Source organism: Jaculus jaculus, chromosome 8, assembly GCF_020740685.1.
Source record: "Jaculus jaculus isolate mJacJac1 chromosome 8, mJacJac1.mat.Y.cur, whole genome shotgun sequence".
Classification (NCBI taxonomy): domain Eukaryota; kingdom Metazoa; phylum Chordata; class Mammalia; order Rodentia; family Dipodidae; genus Jaculus; species Jaculus jaculus.
The window spans coordinates 77,332,864-77,352,349 of NC_059109.1; the positions used below are offsets into that span (position 1 = coordinate 77,332,864).

The 19,486-nt window shown below is 42.1% G+C and overlaps 1 protein-coding gene across 7 annotated transcripts in view; it reads right to left on the minus strand.

The window, feature by feature from the left end:
* The window catches only part of Glt1d1 (glycosyltransferase 1 domain containing 1), a 173,962-nt gene that overhangs the window by 98,374 nt on the left and 56,102 nt on the right, over positions 1-19,486 (minus strand). For all 7 annotated transcript variants that reach the window (XM_045155692.1, XM_045155691.1, XM_045155690.1 and 4 more), the window contains exons 4-5: positions 6,041-6,092; positions 1,883-1,919 (exon numbers count right to left, since the gene is read on the minus strand). In XM_045155692.1, coding sequence (XP_045011627.1) covers positions 1,883-1,919; positions 6,041-6,092 — 89 coding nt within the window. The remainder of the gene's footprint in view (positions 1-1,882; positions 1,920-6,040; positions 6,093-19,486) is intronic.

Genomic DNA, 19,486 nt, shown 5'->3' on the forward strand with positions numbered 1-19,486 from the left:
CACTTGGGCCCCATTTCCATCCCTGAGTCAAACTTCCTCTGGCTCATACAGATTTGGAGTTCCTTAAAGAGGCATGTAAAAGGCTTCTAAATTGTAACTGTCCATGTAAAAGTCACCTATACTTAAAATTCTTAATCTTCATGATTAGCAAATCATGCACAATTGTGTGCTATATTGTCAGATTTGTTAATTTAACTTTCTTATTTAAAAGTAAACATGTTGCCAGGCATGGTGGCACACGCCTTTAATCCCAGCACTCGGGAGACAGAGAAGGACTGAATGAGGCTATCCTGAGACTATAGAGTGAATTCCAGGTAAGCCTGGGCTACAGTGAGACCTTACCTCAAAAACAATAGCTAGGTGTGGTGACTTATACCTTTTTAATCCCAGTATTTAAGAGGCCAACTGCAAGAAGAATTCTGAAAGTCCCAGGCCAGTCTAGGCTACATAGTAAGACATTGCCTCTAGAAGGGTGGGAGGGATGAAAAGAGGTTAAACAGGTTCACTTTAGAAGCACAGGGGGTAGGAGGAGCTCAGGGTATAGGCACAGGCTCATAGCCAGGGCTTCCCTCTGCATAAAAGCAGCCAAGGAAATCACAGGATTTCCTTGCCCATGGGAACATCACAGGTGGCTCCGGGTCCTGCCCATGGGAAATCCTACAGATGCTTTACACAACCCTATGAGCACATCATTTGCACAATGGTGATTCCAAGAAAGCTCATTTGCAAGTCAGTTGTGGTACTGCCCGTCTGTGATCCCAGCACTTAGAAAGCAAAAGACAAAAGAATCAGAGGTTCAAAGCCAGCCTTGGCTACATAGTAAGTTTAAGGCCAGCCTGGGATACTTGAGACCCTAGCTCAGAACAAGCAAAACATCCTTCCAGATACTACAGCCATGATGACATGCTTGTCACCAGGGAAGAGCCTGCGTTTCCCACCTTGTCATCAGCAGCTCAGTTCACCTGGCCTGCCAGGAAGTGGTTTGCAAGTGTGCTTGGAGTTCAGAAGGTTATACTAAGCCAGCCATGTGCCACCATTGGGCTGAATGGAGTGAGGACAGGAGGGTGGTGTGGAGGAAGCACAGCTCCAATCTACAAGCACTTTGCAGTTTGTTTGGCTTAGGTTTTAAAAACAGGGGCACCAAGCATAATGGAGCATGCCTTTGAATTCCAGCACTCAGGAAGCTCATAATGAATTCCAGGCCAGCTGGGGCTAGAGTGAGAACTTGCCTTAAAAGATGAATAAATACCAAATGGATAAATAAGTAGATAGATAAGAGGGAGGGAGGGAGGTAGAGAGAGATGGATGGATGGATAAAGAATAAATTAATTAAATGGAAATTAAAAGAACATCAGGATAGAGTAGATCATACTTCCACTGCTGGAAAATGTGGTCATCTACACTTTTTATTGTTACTTTATTATTTTTTCCTATTTATTTTTTATTCTTTTTTGCAGGTGTGCATGTCTGATGTGCACACACATGTCTATGCATGTTCATGTACATGTGTGTGCACGTGTATATTGTGTAGAGGCCAGACATTCATGCTGAGGATCTGCTTCAGTTGCTTTCTACCTTATTCTCTGAGACAGGGTCTCTTGCTGAGCCCCAGAGATTCCCTGTTTCTGCCTCCCTGGCACTGGGATTCCTGGCTCATGACACCACACCTAGCATGTTTACATGGATGTTGAGGATCTAAACTCAAGATCTTAAGCTTATGCAGCAAGCATTTTACCCACTGAGTCATCTTCCCAGCCCCCCACCTTTTATTCTAATGTTAGAAAATAAAAAGGTATCTATTCTACTAGTTATTTTAATAAATCTCAGAAATATGTCTCACTCACAAACATTCTCTTAAAATATAAGATTTAAAAGTTCTTACCTTGGCTCTGGACAAAGATCTTACCCTTTGCATGTGGCTTTTGAAAGAGGGAGAAAAAAAAAAAGGTAAATTTGGTGATCTTTTTATAAATAAAAGTCATTACAATTCTTGTTGGAAAAGACCTCTAAGTTGTCCACAAAGCAGCTCAGTGAGAGCACAAGTTACTTCTGCTTTACACAAAGTCTCTAAAATAAGAAGCACAGAGAAAGAGGTCTCTGGAATGAGGCAAAGGCATCTTTGGCTTCACAATGGCTGTGTGGCAATGACAGCAGCTGATGTGCCTGCTCGCTATGTAGGATGGGGCTCTGGAAGCATGACTTAGGCTACTTGACCTCAAATGGAAGAGGGTATCCCCCATGCTCAGACTAAAAAAGAAAGAAGGAAGACAAAAGGGAGAAAGAGGAGAAAGAAATGGAATGAGGCCCAAAGGGATCGAAAGGGCAGATACCTCCAGTAGGGAAGGAAACCTAAGCTCATGGTTAGTGACCAACAAGGCTGAGGCCTGCCAGAAATTCAAATGCCTAGCAAGGAGGCACATGCCCCATCAGATTCTACAGCAGATGCATATTCTGGAATTGATGAGTCCCCAGGGATCTCACATGGGAAAAAATGAAAAGTTCTCATTCCATCAAGAAATCTCCAAGGAAAGCCAGTCTTAAAAGACATCATTAAAATGATTAGCTTCCAAGGTGGGGTCTCTACATGAAGGTCTCACTGGGCAGGGTGCAGAGGGCCAGCCCAACAGTCAGACTGTCTGAATATAAAACCAAGGATAGATGGATGGATATTTCCACAGTGGTGGAAACTGATAAAAGGCATAGGAAGATGGATGAGTAGAAAAATAATTTGTGCAAGCCTGAAGTCCTGAGTTCAGATCCCCAGTACCCACATAAATTTGGTCATGGTAGCACAAGGATCTGTACTCCAAGCATGCCTTCAGCAGGATGAGAGGCAAACAGAAGAATCCTGGAAGCTCTCCAGCCACTAGCTTAACACACATAGGAGTAAACAAGAAATCCTACCTCAAACAAGGTAGAAGGCAAGAACTGACACTGGAAGTTGTCCTCTGATGTCCACAAGCTCTGTGATACATGTGGCCACACTTACACACATGAACATTCACACACATAGGACACATATACACACAAGGATTAAAACAAAGGCCTGGGAAGAGGTTCTAGCTGTGGCCAAGGGTTCTCAGAACTAACTAACCAGGTTTAAGGAGATGTTGTGCAGGAGCCAGCCACAGTTCAATAGGCAGCAAGCTCATCACAGACTCCAAGAGTCGTGAGAAAGCAATGTATCAGGTAGGTCAGCAAACACATAACTTGCTGCATTCACATGGCATAAGCTCTGCCTGTGGCAGTCATGGACTCTGTCTCTCTTCCACAGCTCATTCCACACGGGATGTTTTAAAGTAAAGTATACATATTACCCTTGAAAATGAGTAATGAAGCACATCGTTTATTTTCTTTTATGACAAGGTATCTCTCATTCTATAGACCAGTGTGCCCTGAAATTTATCCTCAGTGATCCACCAGCCTCAGTCTTCTTCAGCCTCCTTGTTGCTTGGATTACAGGTGGGCATCAACACACTCTGCTGAAGTTAAAAATTTTTGTGCTGAAGATTGAACCCAGGGCCTCACACATGGTAGGAAAGCACTCTACCACTGAGCTACTTCCCCAGCACTGTGAACCAAGACATTTTAAATTCCTGATCAAGACTATAATACACAAACCATCAGGTAATGTTGCCCCAAACAGGACATGCTGGGCCAAATGATACGAGCTGCACACAAGGCTGGCAAGAAGCCACTAGGGACCCGATAGGGTGTCAAACTGGGGCTGGTAGACATGCCCTAAAAAGCCCACACAAAAGCATTTCAAAAAACCACCTTTATGAAAATCCAGTCAACATTTCCTAAGAGGCAAAGGAGGGAGAATCACTGTGAATTTAACGCAAGCCTGGCATTTAAGGCAAGACTGGTCTACATAACATGTTCCAGACTAGACATTTTTAAATAGTATTTGTCTCACAGGAAGGAAGGAAGGAAGGAAGGAAGGAAGGAAGGAGGGAGGGAGGGAGGGAGGGAGGGAGGGAGGGAGGGAGGGAGGAAGGGAGGGGAGGGGAGGGGAGGGGAGGGGAGGGGAGGGGAGGGGAGGGGAGGGGAGGGGAGGGGAGGGGAGGGGAGGGGAGGGGAGGGGAGGGGAGGGGAGGGGAGGGGAGGGGAGGGGAGGGAAGGGAAGGGAAGGGAAGGGAAGGGAAGGGAAGGGAAGGGAAGGGAAGGGAAGGGAAGGGGAGGGAAGGGAAGGGGAGGGAAGGGGAGGGGAGGGAAGGGGAGGGAAGGGAAGGGAAGGGAAGAATAATAATGAAACATCAGCCCAGATCTTGGCTTGGAATTGTGTCCAAAAATGCACACACACCATGACCCTGCTGTCTTCACTCACACAAGTAGCATTCTCAACTTCAGGATGAGAGCCTCAGCCTCACCCATGCCCATGTCCTATTCTGTACCCAGTACAGCCATCTCTAAATGGTATATTTTGCAGAATAGAATTATGTTACAATGAGTCTGGCTTTTAAACCCCACCACTGTGAATCATACTGCAGATGGAGAGGTAGTAGGCATGATGGGCACACAACTAAAGAGCAGGCAAATCCCAGGCTCACAGTGCTGTGGACACAACTCAGCTACTAGAGAATGGATTGTCTTCCACAGACCCCTGGGGTCCAGATAAGACACCCCATATCATTCATCCTTCCTGAACTACCATGAACACCCAGGTGGTAAGTGAATTCACTGCAGATCTACCAAGCCTTTACTGTTTACAAGTTTTTAAATAAATAATCCATCCCAGGAAACTACCTCTCACCTCACAGGTTATTAATCTCAGGTATATGAGATTGCCTGGCAGTTATAGGACAGCCCATAAACTTCCCACTCTGAGAACATAAGAAGAAATCAGACAAGGCATTAAAGGACTTGGCTCCTGGGCTTTTTTGTGGTCTAATGACAAGAACAACAACAACAAAACAACCTGTTAAATTTTGAGAGCATCTACTCCTCTAAGGATCAACATACTTTCCGGATTGTTCTCTTCCAGCACTAATAAGACTTTCTTCTGAGCTGGGGAGATGGCTTAGTGGGTAAAGTACTGGCTGCACAAGTATGAATACTCATAATGCAGAGTGTACATGTTAGCCCACTGGAATCCTGGAGGTGGCATGTTAGCCCACTGGAATCCTGGAGGTGGCATGGTGGTCTACTGGAACCCTTGAGTGGGTGTAATGGCCCACTGGAATCCCTGAGTGGGTGTGGGTGTGACGACCCATTGGAGTTTCTGAGTGGACATGGTGGCCCACTGGAGTCCTTGCATGGGGTGTGGTGGCCAACTGTAATTCCTGAGTGAGTGTGATGGCCCACTGGAATCCCCGTGTGAGCGTGGGGGCACACTGGAGTATTTGAGGGAGTGCAGGGGCCCACTGGAATCCCCGAGTGAGGGTGGTGGCCCACTGGAGTACCCGAGTGGGTGTGGGGCCCACTGGAGTACCTGAGTGGATGTGGGGGCCCTCTGGAATGCCTGAGTGGGAATGGTGGTACCCTGGAATCCCTGGGTGAGTGTGGTAGCCCCCAGAAATCCAAGCATGAAGGCAGAGACAGGGAATCCCTGGAACAAACTTTAGATTTGAGTAATAGACTCTAGCTCAATACATAAAGTGGAGAACAATCAAGTAAAGCACTTAGTGTTGACCTATGTCCTCCACACACATGCACACACATGATCATGCACACGCACATACATGCCCATCCAAACATGCAAACATGTATCTGCTAACCACACACATATAAATCAGTGAAGGTTGTAAAGAATCTATACTGTTTAAAAGATAAACATATGAAGCTGGGCATAGTGGAACATGCCTTTAATTCTAGCACTCAGGAAACAGAGGTAGGAGGATAGTGGTGAGTTCAAGGCCACCCTGAGACTACAATGTGAATTCCAGACCAGCCTGGGCCACAGTGAGACCCTACCTCAAAAACAAAAAGATCAATACATATGGAAAGCATAATTGCTACTGTGCTCCACTAGAATCATCTAATAAGGCCACCTCACGGCACCCTAGTACAACCCAAATAATAGCAAAAGATCACGTACCCACTGCTGCTGTGCTATTTCCTTCATTGACTCTGTAAAAGCGACAGCAAACCTAGTCAATGAACAGAAATAACAGAGACAATCAGGATGGAATTCAATTAGCACAACAATGAAACAGCTCTTCCATTTTATGAGAGATAGGGTGTAACCTTAGATCCAAAGTACCATCAATCTTTATTCCTCTTGGTCACTGCCCATTACACTAAAACTCCATTCACTTAAAAAAAAAAAAAAAAAAAAGTGGTGAGACTTTCAGGTAAGATGGCAGCATAGTAACCAAGCCAAAGCAGCCTGGATGGGGGGCAGCAGAGACAAAGGAAAAAAGCCAGCAAAATACACTATTCTACTTACAAGTAAAGGTGTATAAAAATAATCAACTGCAGCAGAAAAGTAGGAGAGAGTCAAAGCAACTAGAGACCACAGAAGCAGGTAGCAGCAGCTCCAGCAGCAGTAGCACCAGGTCCATGCAGCCATGGTTGCCAGGCTCTGCCTAAGCAGCAGGAACAGCCAGGTGAGGAGATATTCCACGCACAACAGCCTCCTCACAAACTCAATAAACCTGAGGGGCAAACAGCAGGAGCCATCTGAGTGGTTTGTGAGTAAAAGGATCACAGGGACCAGCGGTACAACTACAGCTACCATCCACAGCTTCCCCTCCCCCACCACCAGAGCACGCGTGAGTGATCACCAGAGACCTGGGGAAGGAAACACACCTACACAGCACCCAGCACAGGCTATCAGAGCAGCGACCCACTGACCCAGCCAGCCAACCTGAGTTCACTGCACAGCAAAGAGGGACACAAGTGGGCACCATGCATAGCTGAAACCAAAGCAGTCCAAAAAGGTAACAGGACCTACTTACACCAGGTCAGAAACAGCCACAAAACCTGCTGTGTAGACCTGCATTGGAAGTTCTGAGTGCACTTTCCATATCAGGGTAGTTTATGTGTTGAATCTGATGGATGGTCAGATTTACCATTCTTAAATAAGCTATATTTTGGGGTTGTCATTTGTTCCTTCCTGATTTATAGTGCCTTTGTCTCCTCTTCTGTCACTCATGGGGGGAGGATGATCTCACTTGATCACAAGCTGACATTGGAACCCTCTACAGACCAGAAATCTCAACCTCCCAGTTAACAGGATTAACAGTGTGGAGCAATACACATCCTTAGGGACTTTGACATTGTGAGAGGAACTGTTTGTTTTAATACCTACTCTTGCAGAAACACTCTATGCAGGTTTTCATTGAATGTGTATATTGTTTAGTTAAATTTTAGAATTTGCCTGTATTTTGCTCCACCCAGCCTACTAGAATACTTGCATAGCAGGAAAACCCAACACCTAGGGTCATTTTTGCTGTTACTCTGAGAGTCTTTTAATAGCCACACCTAACATCTTAAGCTCCTACCCTGATATATAACATCAGATTTATACATCTAAGAACACTGCAGATAATTTGAAAACCAAAGCATCAAATTAATCCAAGATGCAAAAATCTCTACATTATAATACAAGAGCTTGACTTCTGGGTAAGATAGCTGCATATGAGTCACACCAATCCAACCCAAGAAGGAATTTGAGGAAAACCACAGCAAAATACACTCTTCATCTGAAAAGTGAAGGTATATAAGCTTTTATTGGCAGCAGCAGAGAAGCAGGAGAGATTAAGAGGAGATTATGAACCTGGACCTAGACCTGATCAGTGTGAAAATGCATGGTTCTGCACATCCATGTGGCACTCAGCTACAGGAAGAGACACCAAACAAGAGGATTTTCCAAGCTCATCAGCCTCCTTAGGCAGTCAAGAAGCATGAAGGAGAGAGAGCAGAGGAGCTGCTGAATGGGACACAAGGCAGCACCAGCTGAGCAGTTCCACTATAACTCCAGGCTTCCTGCATTCTTCCATCCCCCAACAACAACACCACAAGCCTCCAGAGAATGCATTTGGCTCCCAGCAGCAGGACATCCAGCAGAGATGATCAGACCAGATTCATAGCACAACATGGAGGGATTGGAGGGATCAAAGTGGGCACTCAGCATTGGTGAGATTTGAAGCAACCCTAAAAGGTAACGAGGCCAACTGGAAAAAAAGCAGGTACACAAGCCTGCACAAGAAGTGCTGATCTCTCTTTCTCTGTCAGGGCAGGTTATGGGTTACATATTCTTGGTTGGCTTTACCATTTTCTATTATCTGTATTTGGGGATTGACTATTATTGCCTTTGGTGCTTTCAGATTCATAGGATCTTTGTCCTTTTATTCTGTCACTATTGGCAGCAGGAACACACATCAAAACCGAAATCTCAACCTACCAGCTGACAGGATTAAGGGAGCAGAACAACACACACTTAGGGATTGTGTATTTATAAGGTTATCTGTTTCAGTCCCCACACTTGCATACTCTGCACTGATTGTTATTCAATGTGTATATTACTCAGATGAATTGTAGAATTTACCAGTGAATTGCTCCACCAAGCCCACTAGAATACTTGAATAGCAGGGAAATTCAACACCTAGGATTACTTCTGTGGTTGGATTGGAGTAAAAGAGCTACACTTAGCACCTTAAATGCCTACTCTGAAGGTACATAAAGTTGGATTTACAAATCTAAATTCACTGCAGATTATTAGAAAACCCAAGCATCAAATCAACTCAGGATGCAAAAATTGCAGTATTGTAATACAAGAAACACAAAGAATCAAGACAATATAATCCCACCAAAAGTTATAAATCTGTAAGAAATGGCCCCAAATGAGACTGTTTTAGATGAAATGCCTGACAAAGATTTTATATATATATAATATATATATATATATATATATATATATATATATATATATATGATTTTATCTATACTCAAAGAAATTGAAGAAATCAAAGAAGAAAGCAAAGGAATTAAGGAAGAAAACAAACTCCTGAAGAAATTCCAAGAGAACACAGGCAACCAACTTAATGAAATAAGGAGATCATTTACAAGACATGAGTAAGGAACTAGAAATACTGAAGAAAATCCAGGCAGAAATTATACCACTAAAAAAAAACAGTCAGTCAAATAAAACAACTCTGTGGAAAGTCTCACCAATAGAATAGATGAAGGAGAGAATAGAATATCTAAACTAGAAGACCAGGTGGCAGACCTAATACAATCCAACAAAGAGAAAAACAAAGAGAAAGACAAGCAAGATATGAAGGGGAATTTCAAGATATCTGGTACAATATGAAAAGATCAAACATAAGAATTTAAGGTATAGTAGAAGGAGAAGAATTTAAATCCAGAGGCTTAGTAGGCATTTTCAACAAAATTATAGAAGAAAAATTTCCCCAAACTGGGAAAGAAATGCCAATGCAGATACAAAAAGCTTTTAGAACACCAAACAGACAAAACCTGGAAAGAACCTCTCCTTGCCATGTTATAATTAAACTACTACACACAAACCAAAGGAAATATATTGGAAGCAGTTAGAGGGAATACATAAGTCACCTGCAAGAGCAAACCCATCAAAATAACTGGAGATTACTCAACACAAACTTTAAAAGCCAGAAGGGCTTGGCATGATATATTCCAAGTTCTGAAAGATAACAACTGCCAACCAAGAATACTTTATCCTGCAAAGCTATCTATCCATATTGAAGGAGAAATAAACACATTCCACAACAAAAACAAGCTAAAGGAATTTATGACAACTAAGCCAGCTCTACAGAAAATACTTGAAGGAATCCTTCACACTGAAGAGAAAGCAAAGCACACATATAAGCAAACAGGAAAATAATAAACCACACTCAAATAACAGTTAAAACCAGAGAGTAGAGGGGAAACAGGAAGCACTACAAAATAAGAAGAATAGTGAGAATAAACACATACCTTTCAATAATAACTCTTAATATCAATGGCCTCAATGCCCCAAACAAAAGACAAAGGCTTACAGACTATATATCAAAAGGCAGGATCCTGCTGCTTGTTGCCTCCAGGAAACTCATCTCTCAATAAAAGATAGATAATGTCTCAGAGTAAAAGGATGGAAAATGGCATTTCAAGCGAATGAGACTAGGAATCAAGCAGGGGTTGCTATCCTAATATCTGACAAGATAGACTTCAAACCAACATTAGTAAGGAAAGATAACGAATGGGGCGAGCCCCCTGTCCTGCAGGAGAAGAACGACCACCAGACGAAGATCCTTCTTGATCACACTTTATTGGAGAGCCTCTTGGTTAACAGGAAAGCTGATGGCGAGGGGCGAGGGGCGCAGGAGTGTAGCTGCTTTTATAGGGCAGAATACTATGGGGCGCCTGCTGATTGGCTGCCATAGGCTCACCCGCCCACAGGAGCCACGGGATAGGCTCGAGACAAGGTGCGTCAAGCGCATGCGCAACCTCAAGCGAGGTTGGCGCCAAGGCGCTGCCTAAATAAGGAATTGTTTACCTCAAGACTGGCAGGAAGCCAGCGCCATCTTGTAATGGCGTCTGCATTAGCTCCCTACAAACAAAAGTCACTTTAGGCTGGTTGTGGTGGTGCATACCTTTAATGCCAGCATTTGGAAGACAGAGGTATGAGGATCGCTGAGAGTTTGAGGCCAGCCTGAGATGACACAGTGAATGCCAGGTCATCCTGGGCTAGAGTGAGACTCTACCTCAAAATTTTTTTTTAAAAAAAGGTCACTTTATACTGATTAAAGGAACACTCCAACAGGAGGACATTACAATCCTAAACATCTAAACATGTATGTACCTAACATGGGGGCTCCCAATTTCATCAAGCAAACACTATTAGACTTAATGTCACAGATAACACCAAACGCAATTGTAGTGGGTGACTTCAACACCAGACTCTCATCAACTGAAAGGTCATCCCAGCAAAATTAAACAGAGAGACATCTGGATTAAATGATATCATGGAACAAATGGACCTAACAGATATCTATAGAACATTCCATCCAAATGCTACAGAATATACATTTTACTCAGCAGCACATAGAACATTCTCCAAAATAGCCCATATATTAGGACACAAAGCAAATCTTAACAAATACAGGAAAATTGAAATAATCCTATGTACTCATATCACTACCTTAGAGATAATTACACAACCATGTTTCTTGCCATTCTAGTCACAGTAGCTAGGAAAGGAAACCAGCCTAGCTGCCTGTGAACAGATGAATGGATCATAAAGATGTGGAACATTTACACAATGGAGTAATTCAGCAGTAAAGAAAAATGAAATTACAAATTTTTCAGGGAAATGAATGGATCTGGAAAGGATTACACTAATAAGGTAACCCAGGTTCAGAAAGCTAAACATTACATGTTCTCTCTAATATGTGGATTCTAGCTACAAATATTTAGACTTGTGGATGAGCTGGAACCAAAAATTTGTAGCAGAGGCCAGTAAGATAGAAAAGAGCTATAAGGAAGAGAAGAATGGGGAGGGCTTAAGGGGACAGTATTGTATATAAGTAAGTACAAGAACAGACAACAGGGAGTAGAATTTCCTAAACAAGGCCAGGGGAATAGATTAAATAAAAGAAGAGTGGGGGAGGGTGAGTAAATTTTTTTTTAGATTCAATATACTGTGAATAAGACATATGAAAGCCTACTTTTGTGGATAACTGCACACCAAGAAGCCTTAGATTGTTACTAGAAAATTTGGAGTGCCAGGGATGGGATACCTTCCAGTGAGTTGTTGTCCAGGGACGTTCCTGTTGCCCCAAAACATTACAGTCTATTGCCAAGGCTCTTGGTCTTCCACCAGAAATAGATGGCAAGACCCTATTGCTGAAGACTCCACATGCCTGGATGGCAAAGTCACTGAGAAATCAAGCTGAGGCTGAGCTGAAAACCTCCTCCCTGCAGACCAGCTGACTGAAATTTGGAAAAAGCTGCACTGCATGCAGCCCGATGGGAGACAGAAGTCATCAGTGGTGAAAACACTGAATAATGGAAGCCTCAAGTTTGGCCAGCCAGGCTAAAAGTCCAAACAGGTGCAATAGTGGCGTATCTGTTCCGGGGGAAACCAACTGATCTCTAATTGGACTGGAAACCCACTCTATGGGAGGAAATACATGCCTGGTACTTGAAACATAATCAAAGCCTATGGTGGAAGAGGTCATGAGCCTAAGGAGTATAATGTCTGCTCTTGACTGGCTAAATACATATATTTTGCTCACCAAACTGCCCTGTAAGCAATTTACTTAACCTTCATATCCATATATTAAATCTATACTCACTTTTGGTTAGAGAACCTTCTCTTTTCAGATGGTGACTGCTGGGATGACCCAAAAGGTGCCATAGTGCTGAGAAGTGTCAAAGGAGTTTTCGGCCCTGAAAGATATTTATCATACTTTCCAGGGCTCAGGATCCATTGCAGAAGAGTTGATGGAAAGAATGTAAGAGCCAAAGGAAGTGTAAGACTGCTTACAATGCAATTGTCTAGACAGAAGTTGACCTTGATATCTACAACCTCACAGTGCCTAGTAATACCTTTTCACAAGACCCTCATAATAGAAGGAAAAGATGATGATATCAAAATAAAAGAGAGACTAATGGAGAGAGGGAAGGCATATGATGGAGTATTGATTCGTGAAGGGGAAAGTTAGGGAGGCGATGGGTTTATCATGGTTTATTCTCTGTAAGTATGAAAACTTTCAATAACAAAACAAATTCAAGGACTTCCAGTCAATGTAGTATCCACCTAACCATGCTTCAGCTCCCAGGGTAATAGCCAAAATCTGTGGGGTTCCAGGGTAAGCAGGTCCTAGCTGGCCTCCAGTGGGAAGGTGCAGAGGAGCAAAGCAGGAAATCTGCTAATTCCCATCCTCTCAGGGAGCCCACTAGACTCCCCAAACCCCTCAAACACCCATTCCAGCCACAGTGCCCCAGACCAGGCTCACTCCTGGACTACTTGTGCATTCCACAGATCAAGACCAAGTGTCTCTTACCTTTCCTCCTGCCGACCACGTTGCCTCCCTCCCTCCCATATCTTTCTTCCCTTCCATCTCCCTCCCTCTGGGACTGTGACATCTCCTGACTCTCCTACCTTCCTGCCACCAGGACTGCACTGTCTCCCACTCCCTTCCTTTCCCGTTACTGGGACCAAGCCATCTCCTGACTCCCTTCCCTTCCCACCACCAGGACTATACTGGCTCCCAACTCTCCAAACTTCCTACCCCTGGAACTATGCCATCTCCAACCTCCCCCTCCTCCCCCACAAACCAGGATCATGCCTTTTCCCAACTCCCCTCTCTGCTACCAGACTGCACTCTATCCTGACTCCCCTCCCCACCACCGGGATGCACCATCTACCCCCTTCCCGCCACTGGGACGGTGCCAAGTCCTTCTGCATAAGCAGACAGGCCCCCATGCAGACCCCCAATCCCATTGCTGGTAGGAAGAACCAAACCAGGGTGGCTGGTTAACTTAACCCTTCACAATCTGCACATTCCTGAATTCAAAGCCATCAAATATAAAAGGGAACAAACACTGAAGACACTACAAGGGTAATCCACAGCTTCCTCTGAAATAAATAGGACTCCCACACTGTGATGGGCAGACCAAAGTACAAAAGAAACATGAAACATCAAATGGATAGAACCCCAACAAGGTTGTCTAGTCTCACAATGGAAGACTCTAATCAAAACACACAAGCAACAACAGGATCAGAACCCCAAAATAAACACACAAGATATGTGACCCTGACCAAGCAAATAGTAGCACTTCCAGAAAATCAACCAAAGAGCAACAGTTGTGTAAATGCTGTCCTCAATAGTTTGGACCTAATAGAAAAAAACAAAAAACAGAGAGAGACCTCAAAAGAGGGTTAAGTGATATAAAGGAAAGCCAAGATACAAAAGACCTCAATAATAAGCTGGCTAAGCTCATTGAAGACATAAATAAATGCAAGGTTGAATTCCAAGAGGCATGAAGAAAATTAAAAAAAAAAATGACCTGAAAAGGGAACTCAACAAAGGGATGAATACTATAAAGAAAAAGGTAATAGAAAATACAAGCCATATTGAACAAGTCCAAACTGCTCTAGAAGCCCTCAAGAACAGAGTCAGTCATGAAGAGGACAGAACCTCAGAACTGGAAGACAGAACAGAAGAAACAGTTTGTGCATAAAAAAAAAAAAACTTGAATAAGCCTGGCATGGTGGTGCATGCCTTTAATCCCAGCACTTGGGAGGCAGAGATAAGAGGACGGCCATGAGTTCGAGGCCACCCTGAGACTACATAGTGAATTCCAGGTCAGCCTGGGCTAGAGTGAGCACTACCTCAAAAAAAAAAAAACAAAAAAAAAACACTTGAATAAGTTCAAAAAAATTGTGAGTCTGACATGAGGGAAATGTGTAATAACCTTAAACTTCCCAATATTTGAATCATGAGTATACCAGAAGGGGAAGAAATTCGGACCAAAGGCATGGAGAATTACTCAACAAAATTATCAAAGAAAACTTTCCCACCCTCTCAAAAGACAGCCCCATCAAGATACCAGAAGCTAACAGAACTCCAAACAGATTGGACCAAAAACATGATTAAGACTCTAAACAAAGAAAACAAAGAGAGATAATAATATCAGAGAAAATAGACTTCAAACCAAAAGAAATTTTTAAAAAAGGCCACATTTTACTCATCAAGGGAATGATCTAACAAGAGGATACATCAATCTATATGCACCTAACACAGGTACACTGCAATTTCTAAACCAAAACCTACTTGACAACAAAACAGAAATAAACACCAACTCCATCATATTTGGAGACTTCAATACTCCACTATCATCAATAGAAAGATCATCCAAACAGAAAATCAACTGGGAGGAAAGAGAGCTCAACAAAACCATAGATCAACTAGACCTAACATATCTACATAACATTCTACCCCAAATCAACAGACTATGCATTCTTCTCAGCAGCCCATGGAACCTTCTCCAAAATACATCATAAATTAGGACATAAAGCCTGCCTCCATATATTCAGGAAAGTCAACATAATTTCCTACATGATATCAGATCATAATGCTGTAAATGCTACAAATTAAAAAAAAAGAGAGAGATGAATCAGGATCTCCATCAGCTCTTAGAGACTGAACAACAAGCTTTTAACCAATAAATAGTTGGTAGATGAAATCAAAAAGGAAATTGTGAAATTTCTGGAATTGAGTGACAATGAGAACACAACATACCAAAACTCATGGGACACAATGAAGGCAATTCTTAGGGGAAAATTCATAGCATTAAATTCCTTCATAACAAAGACAGAGAAATCCTAAATCAATGACCTAACCTCCATGTAAAGGAATTGGAAAAGAAAGAAGAATCCAACCCAAAATCTCCACATGGAATGAAATAATCAAGATCAGAGCAGAAATTAATGAATGGAAAACTAAAGAAAATTGATGAAACAAAGAACTTGTCCTGGGGGGGGGGGGCGCAGAGGGACTAGATTGATAAACCCCTGACCAATTTGGTCAAGAAAAAAAAGAGATATTTCAAATTAACAAATTAGAAATTATGAAAAAGGAGAGGTCACACAGACATAAGTGAAGTTAGAAGAATCATCAGGACTTACTTCCAAAACTTATACTCTACAAAAACAGATAATCTAAAAAAAAAAAAAATGATAAATTCTGGACACATACCACCTACCAAAATTAAACTCAGAGTAGATTAATCTCCTAAACAAACCTACCACACCCATTAAGATTGAAAATGTAATCAAAAACCTCCCCCAAAATAAAAATCCAGGAGTAGATGGCTTCTCAGCCAAATTCTATCAAAATTTCATATAAGAACTGAAACCAGCTTTCCTCAAACTGTTCTACATAATTGATAACAAGTCCTTTCACGAAGCTAGCATCACCCTAATACCAAACCAGACAGATACAAGAAAACTATAGGCCTATATCTCTGATGAACTTAGACACACAAAGATCCTGAACAAAATCCTCACAAACTGAATTCAACAATACATCAAAAGCATTATCCACCTTGATCAAGAAGGGTTTATCCCAGAAATGCAGGGTTGGTTCAACATAGAGAAATCTGTCAACATAATGCATCACATAAATAAACTTAATCACAAAAGCCATATGATCATTTCAATAGATGCAGAAAAGGCCTCCCACAAAATACATCACTGCATGAACAAAATATTGGAGAGAATAGGCATGGACAGTTTATATCTCAACATAATAAAGGCTATATATAAAGCATCTAAAACCCAAACAATATTTAATGGGAAAGACTCAATGAATTCCCATTGAGATCAAGAACAAGACACAGATGCTCACTCTCACCTCTGCTCTTCAACACAGTACTAGAAGTGATAGCCCAAGCAATAAGACAGGAGAATAAAATAAAAGTGATACAAATTGGAAAGAAAGAAATCAGGTTAGCCCTATTTTCAGATATGATCCTATACATAAGTAACCCAAGAGCCTCCATCTATCATCAGGGAAATGCAAATTAAACCATCTCAAAAACTCCTGAAGGTGATTAATTCCTTCAGCAAAGTAGCAGGATACAAAATCACCACAAAAAAAATCAGTATCTTTTCTATATGCAAAGGACAAAGATACAGAGAAATAAATTAGCAACAGTGTCCCATTTTCAATAGTAACAAAATAAAATAAAATACCTTGTAATAACACTAACCAAGAATCTAAAAGGCATATATAATGAAAACATAAAAACACTCAAGAAATTGAGGAGAACTTGAGAAGATGGAAAGACCTCACATGCTCCTGGATAGGCAGAATTATCATGGTGAAAATGGCAATCCTACCAAAGCAATATACAGATTTAATGCAATACCAATACAAATCCCAGCATCATTCTTCACAGAGACAGAGAAAATAATCTCAAAATTCATATGGAAAGGCAGCAGGCCTCAGATACCCAAGCATGTCCTCAGTGAAAGAAACACCTCCGGCAGCATCACCACACCTGATCTAAAGCTATATTAGAAATCCATAGCAAAAAAAAAACAGCATGGTACTGGCAGAAAAGCAGGAATATAGGCCAGTGGAACTAAAAATTGAGGATCCAGACTTTAGGTCAACTATAGCTACTTGATCTTTGACAAAGGCCCCAATAACATAGACTGGAGAAAAGACAGCATCCTCAACAAATGGTGCTGGACAAACTGGATAACCATATGCAGAAAAATGAAACTAGACCCACCTATCTTGCCATGCAGAAAAATCAAGTCCAAATGGACTAAAGACCTTAATATAAGCCCTGAAACTCTTCTACTACTGGAAGAAAAATAGGAGGAACTCTCCATGGTATAGGAGTGGAGATAAGACTTCCTGAACAAAACCCCAGTAGCTCAGGAACTTAAATAATCACTAAACAAATGGGACCTCATGAAGCTGAAAAGGTTTTGTGCAGATGAGTATACCATAAGCAGAGCCAGTAGATTACCCACAGAATGGGAGAAATTTTTTTGCCAGGGACACAACTGACAGAGGCCTACTATCTAGAATCTACAAAGAACTCAAAAACATAAACAATTTTAAAAAAAAAATCAAGCAATCCAGTCACAAAATGGGGCGGAGAACTCAACAGGGAGTTCTCAGAGGAAGCAATACAAATGGCAAACACAGCAGTTCAGCATTATGAACCAGGGAAATGCAAATTAAAACAACTATGAGATTCCACATTACCCCAGTAAGAATAGCAAACATTAAAAAATCAAATAAAAACAAATGTTGGTGAAAATGTGGAGAAATGAGGACCTTCATTCACTGTTGGTGGGAATGTAAGCTGGTACAATCACTATGGAAATCAATATGGAGACTCATGAAAAGAATTAATCTAGAATTACCAACAGACCCAGTTATTCCCTTACTGAGCATTTACCCTAAAAGTTCCACACCTCAGTATATGGATATTTGTTCAACTATCTTTATAGCTGTTCAATTCATAACAGGTAAGTACTAGAATCAACCCAGATGCTCACTGATGGAAGAATGGATAACCAAGATGCGGTATATCTACATGATGAAAATCTACTCAGCAGTAAGAAAAAATGATGCAATGAAAGTTGCAGAAAAATGGTTGAACTTGGAACAGATCATACTCAGTGAACAAATACAATAAGAGAAAGACAATCGTCACATGGTCTCACTCATCTGTGGCTCCTAACCTGAATCAGCCAGCATTGCTGACATACCTGATAGGCATCTTGAGGCTTGGACAATAGGGCTTGAGGGGAGGAAAAGAGTTGTGGGGACACAAAACTGAACCCAAATTGAGCTGGAACCATAGAAACCTATAACCTGAAAGATATATTAAATGGGTAAACCCTCAACTGGACCATAGGAGGAGCACCTGAACTGAAGGGCCCTGGAGAGGGTGAGATGAAGCCTAACCTTAAATTTCTCCCATTTCTTTTTTTTCTCTTTTTCTTTTTTCTGCTTCTTTGGCACTGGCCTGTAACTCCCAGTACAGGATGCAGTTAATACCTACAATGACCTGTTGATCAGACAGAACTACAAGATCCGCCAAAACAAGACAAACTTATATCTGAGCACTTAATTACCCACCAAAGAAGGTAATGGTAAAACCCTATTGCTGAAGACACCATATGCTATCACCATGGAACACAGAGAGTCCTGGCTGGAATCCAGAAGAGAGCCATTCCCCAGACAGCTCATCTAGTACTGGAAGGTTCGACATGAGCTACCAGGGGAAAGTGGTCAACATCTGTCCAAGCAACTCAAGGTCTAAGCTACTCAGAAGCAAACAACCTGATGATGTTCATACAAGTGCAATAGTGGCACACACAGCCATTGTGGGTAACAAACTGCTCTTGGATTGGCTAACAGATCCACTCGGGGTAAAGTAACCCATATCTGAAACTGAGAAAAAAGTCAGAATCATATCCAGAGATATACTTTGCAATATCAACCTCCCACTAATATTGGCCTATAAGAGGGTCTGTACTCATTAAATTCTCTCTGAATTAATAATTTAATCTGTGCTGAATTCACTCTCCATTGGAGACTCTGATTCTCTTTTTCAGATGGGAGTGGGATCTGAGGAGATAAAGTACCCATCGCACTTCACCACAGCCCCAGCTAAAACCACAGAGGAATTAGGGAAATGAGTGAGAGTGCTGCTTTCTCAGTGAACCTGATAAAAGCACAAGGGTGAAGGAGTTAGACACTGAGGATACTCAACACCTACCAAACCACAGATCCAAAGGCTCATAATGAGCCCATCACTGAAGTACACTTAAAATGCACCCAACATGGCTCAGGGAATTTTGTGGAAGAAGAGGCAGAAAGACTGTTAGAGCCATAAGTTGGAATAGTATGCACAGAGACACTGACTCTCCCTTATAACTGACTGCTGTCCCTTAGAATGTGTGAGCCACAAGTATGATCTGCATCTCCAATGAGGAGGGCCCCATCAGAAAAAGGGCAGTGATAAGGAAAAGGATGGTACCAGC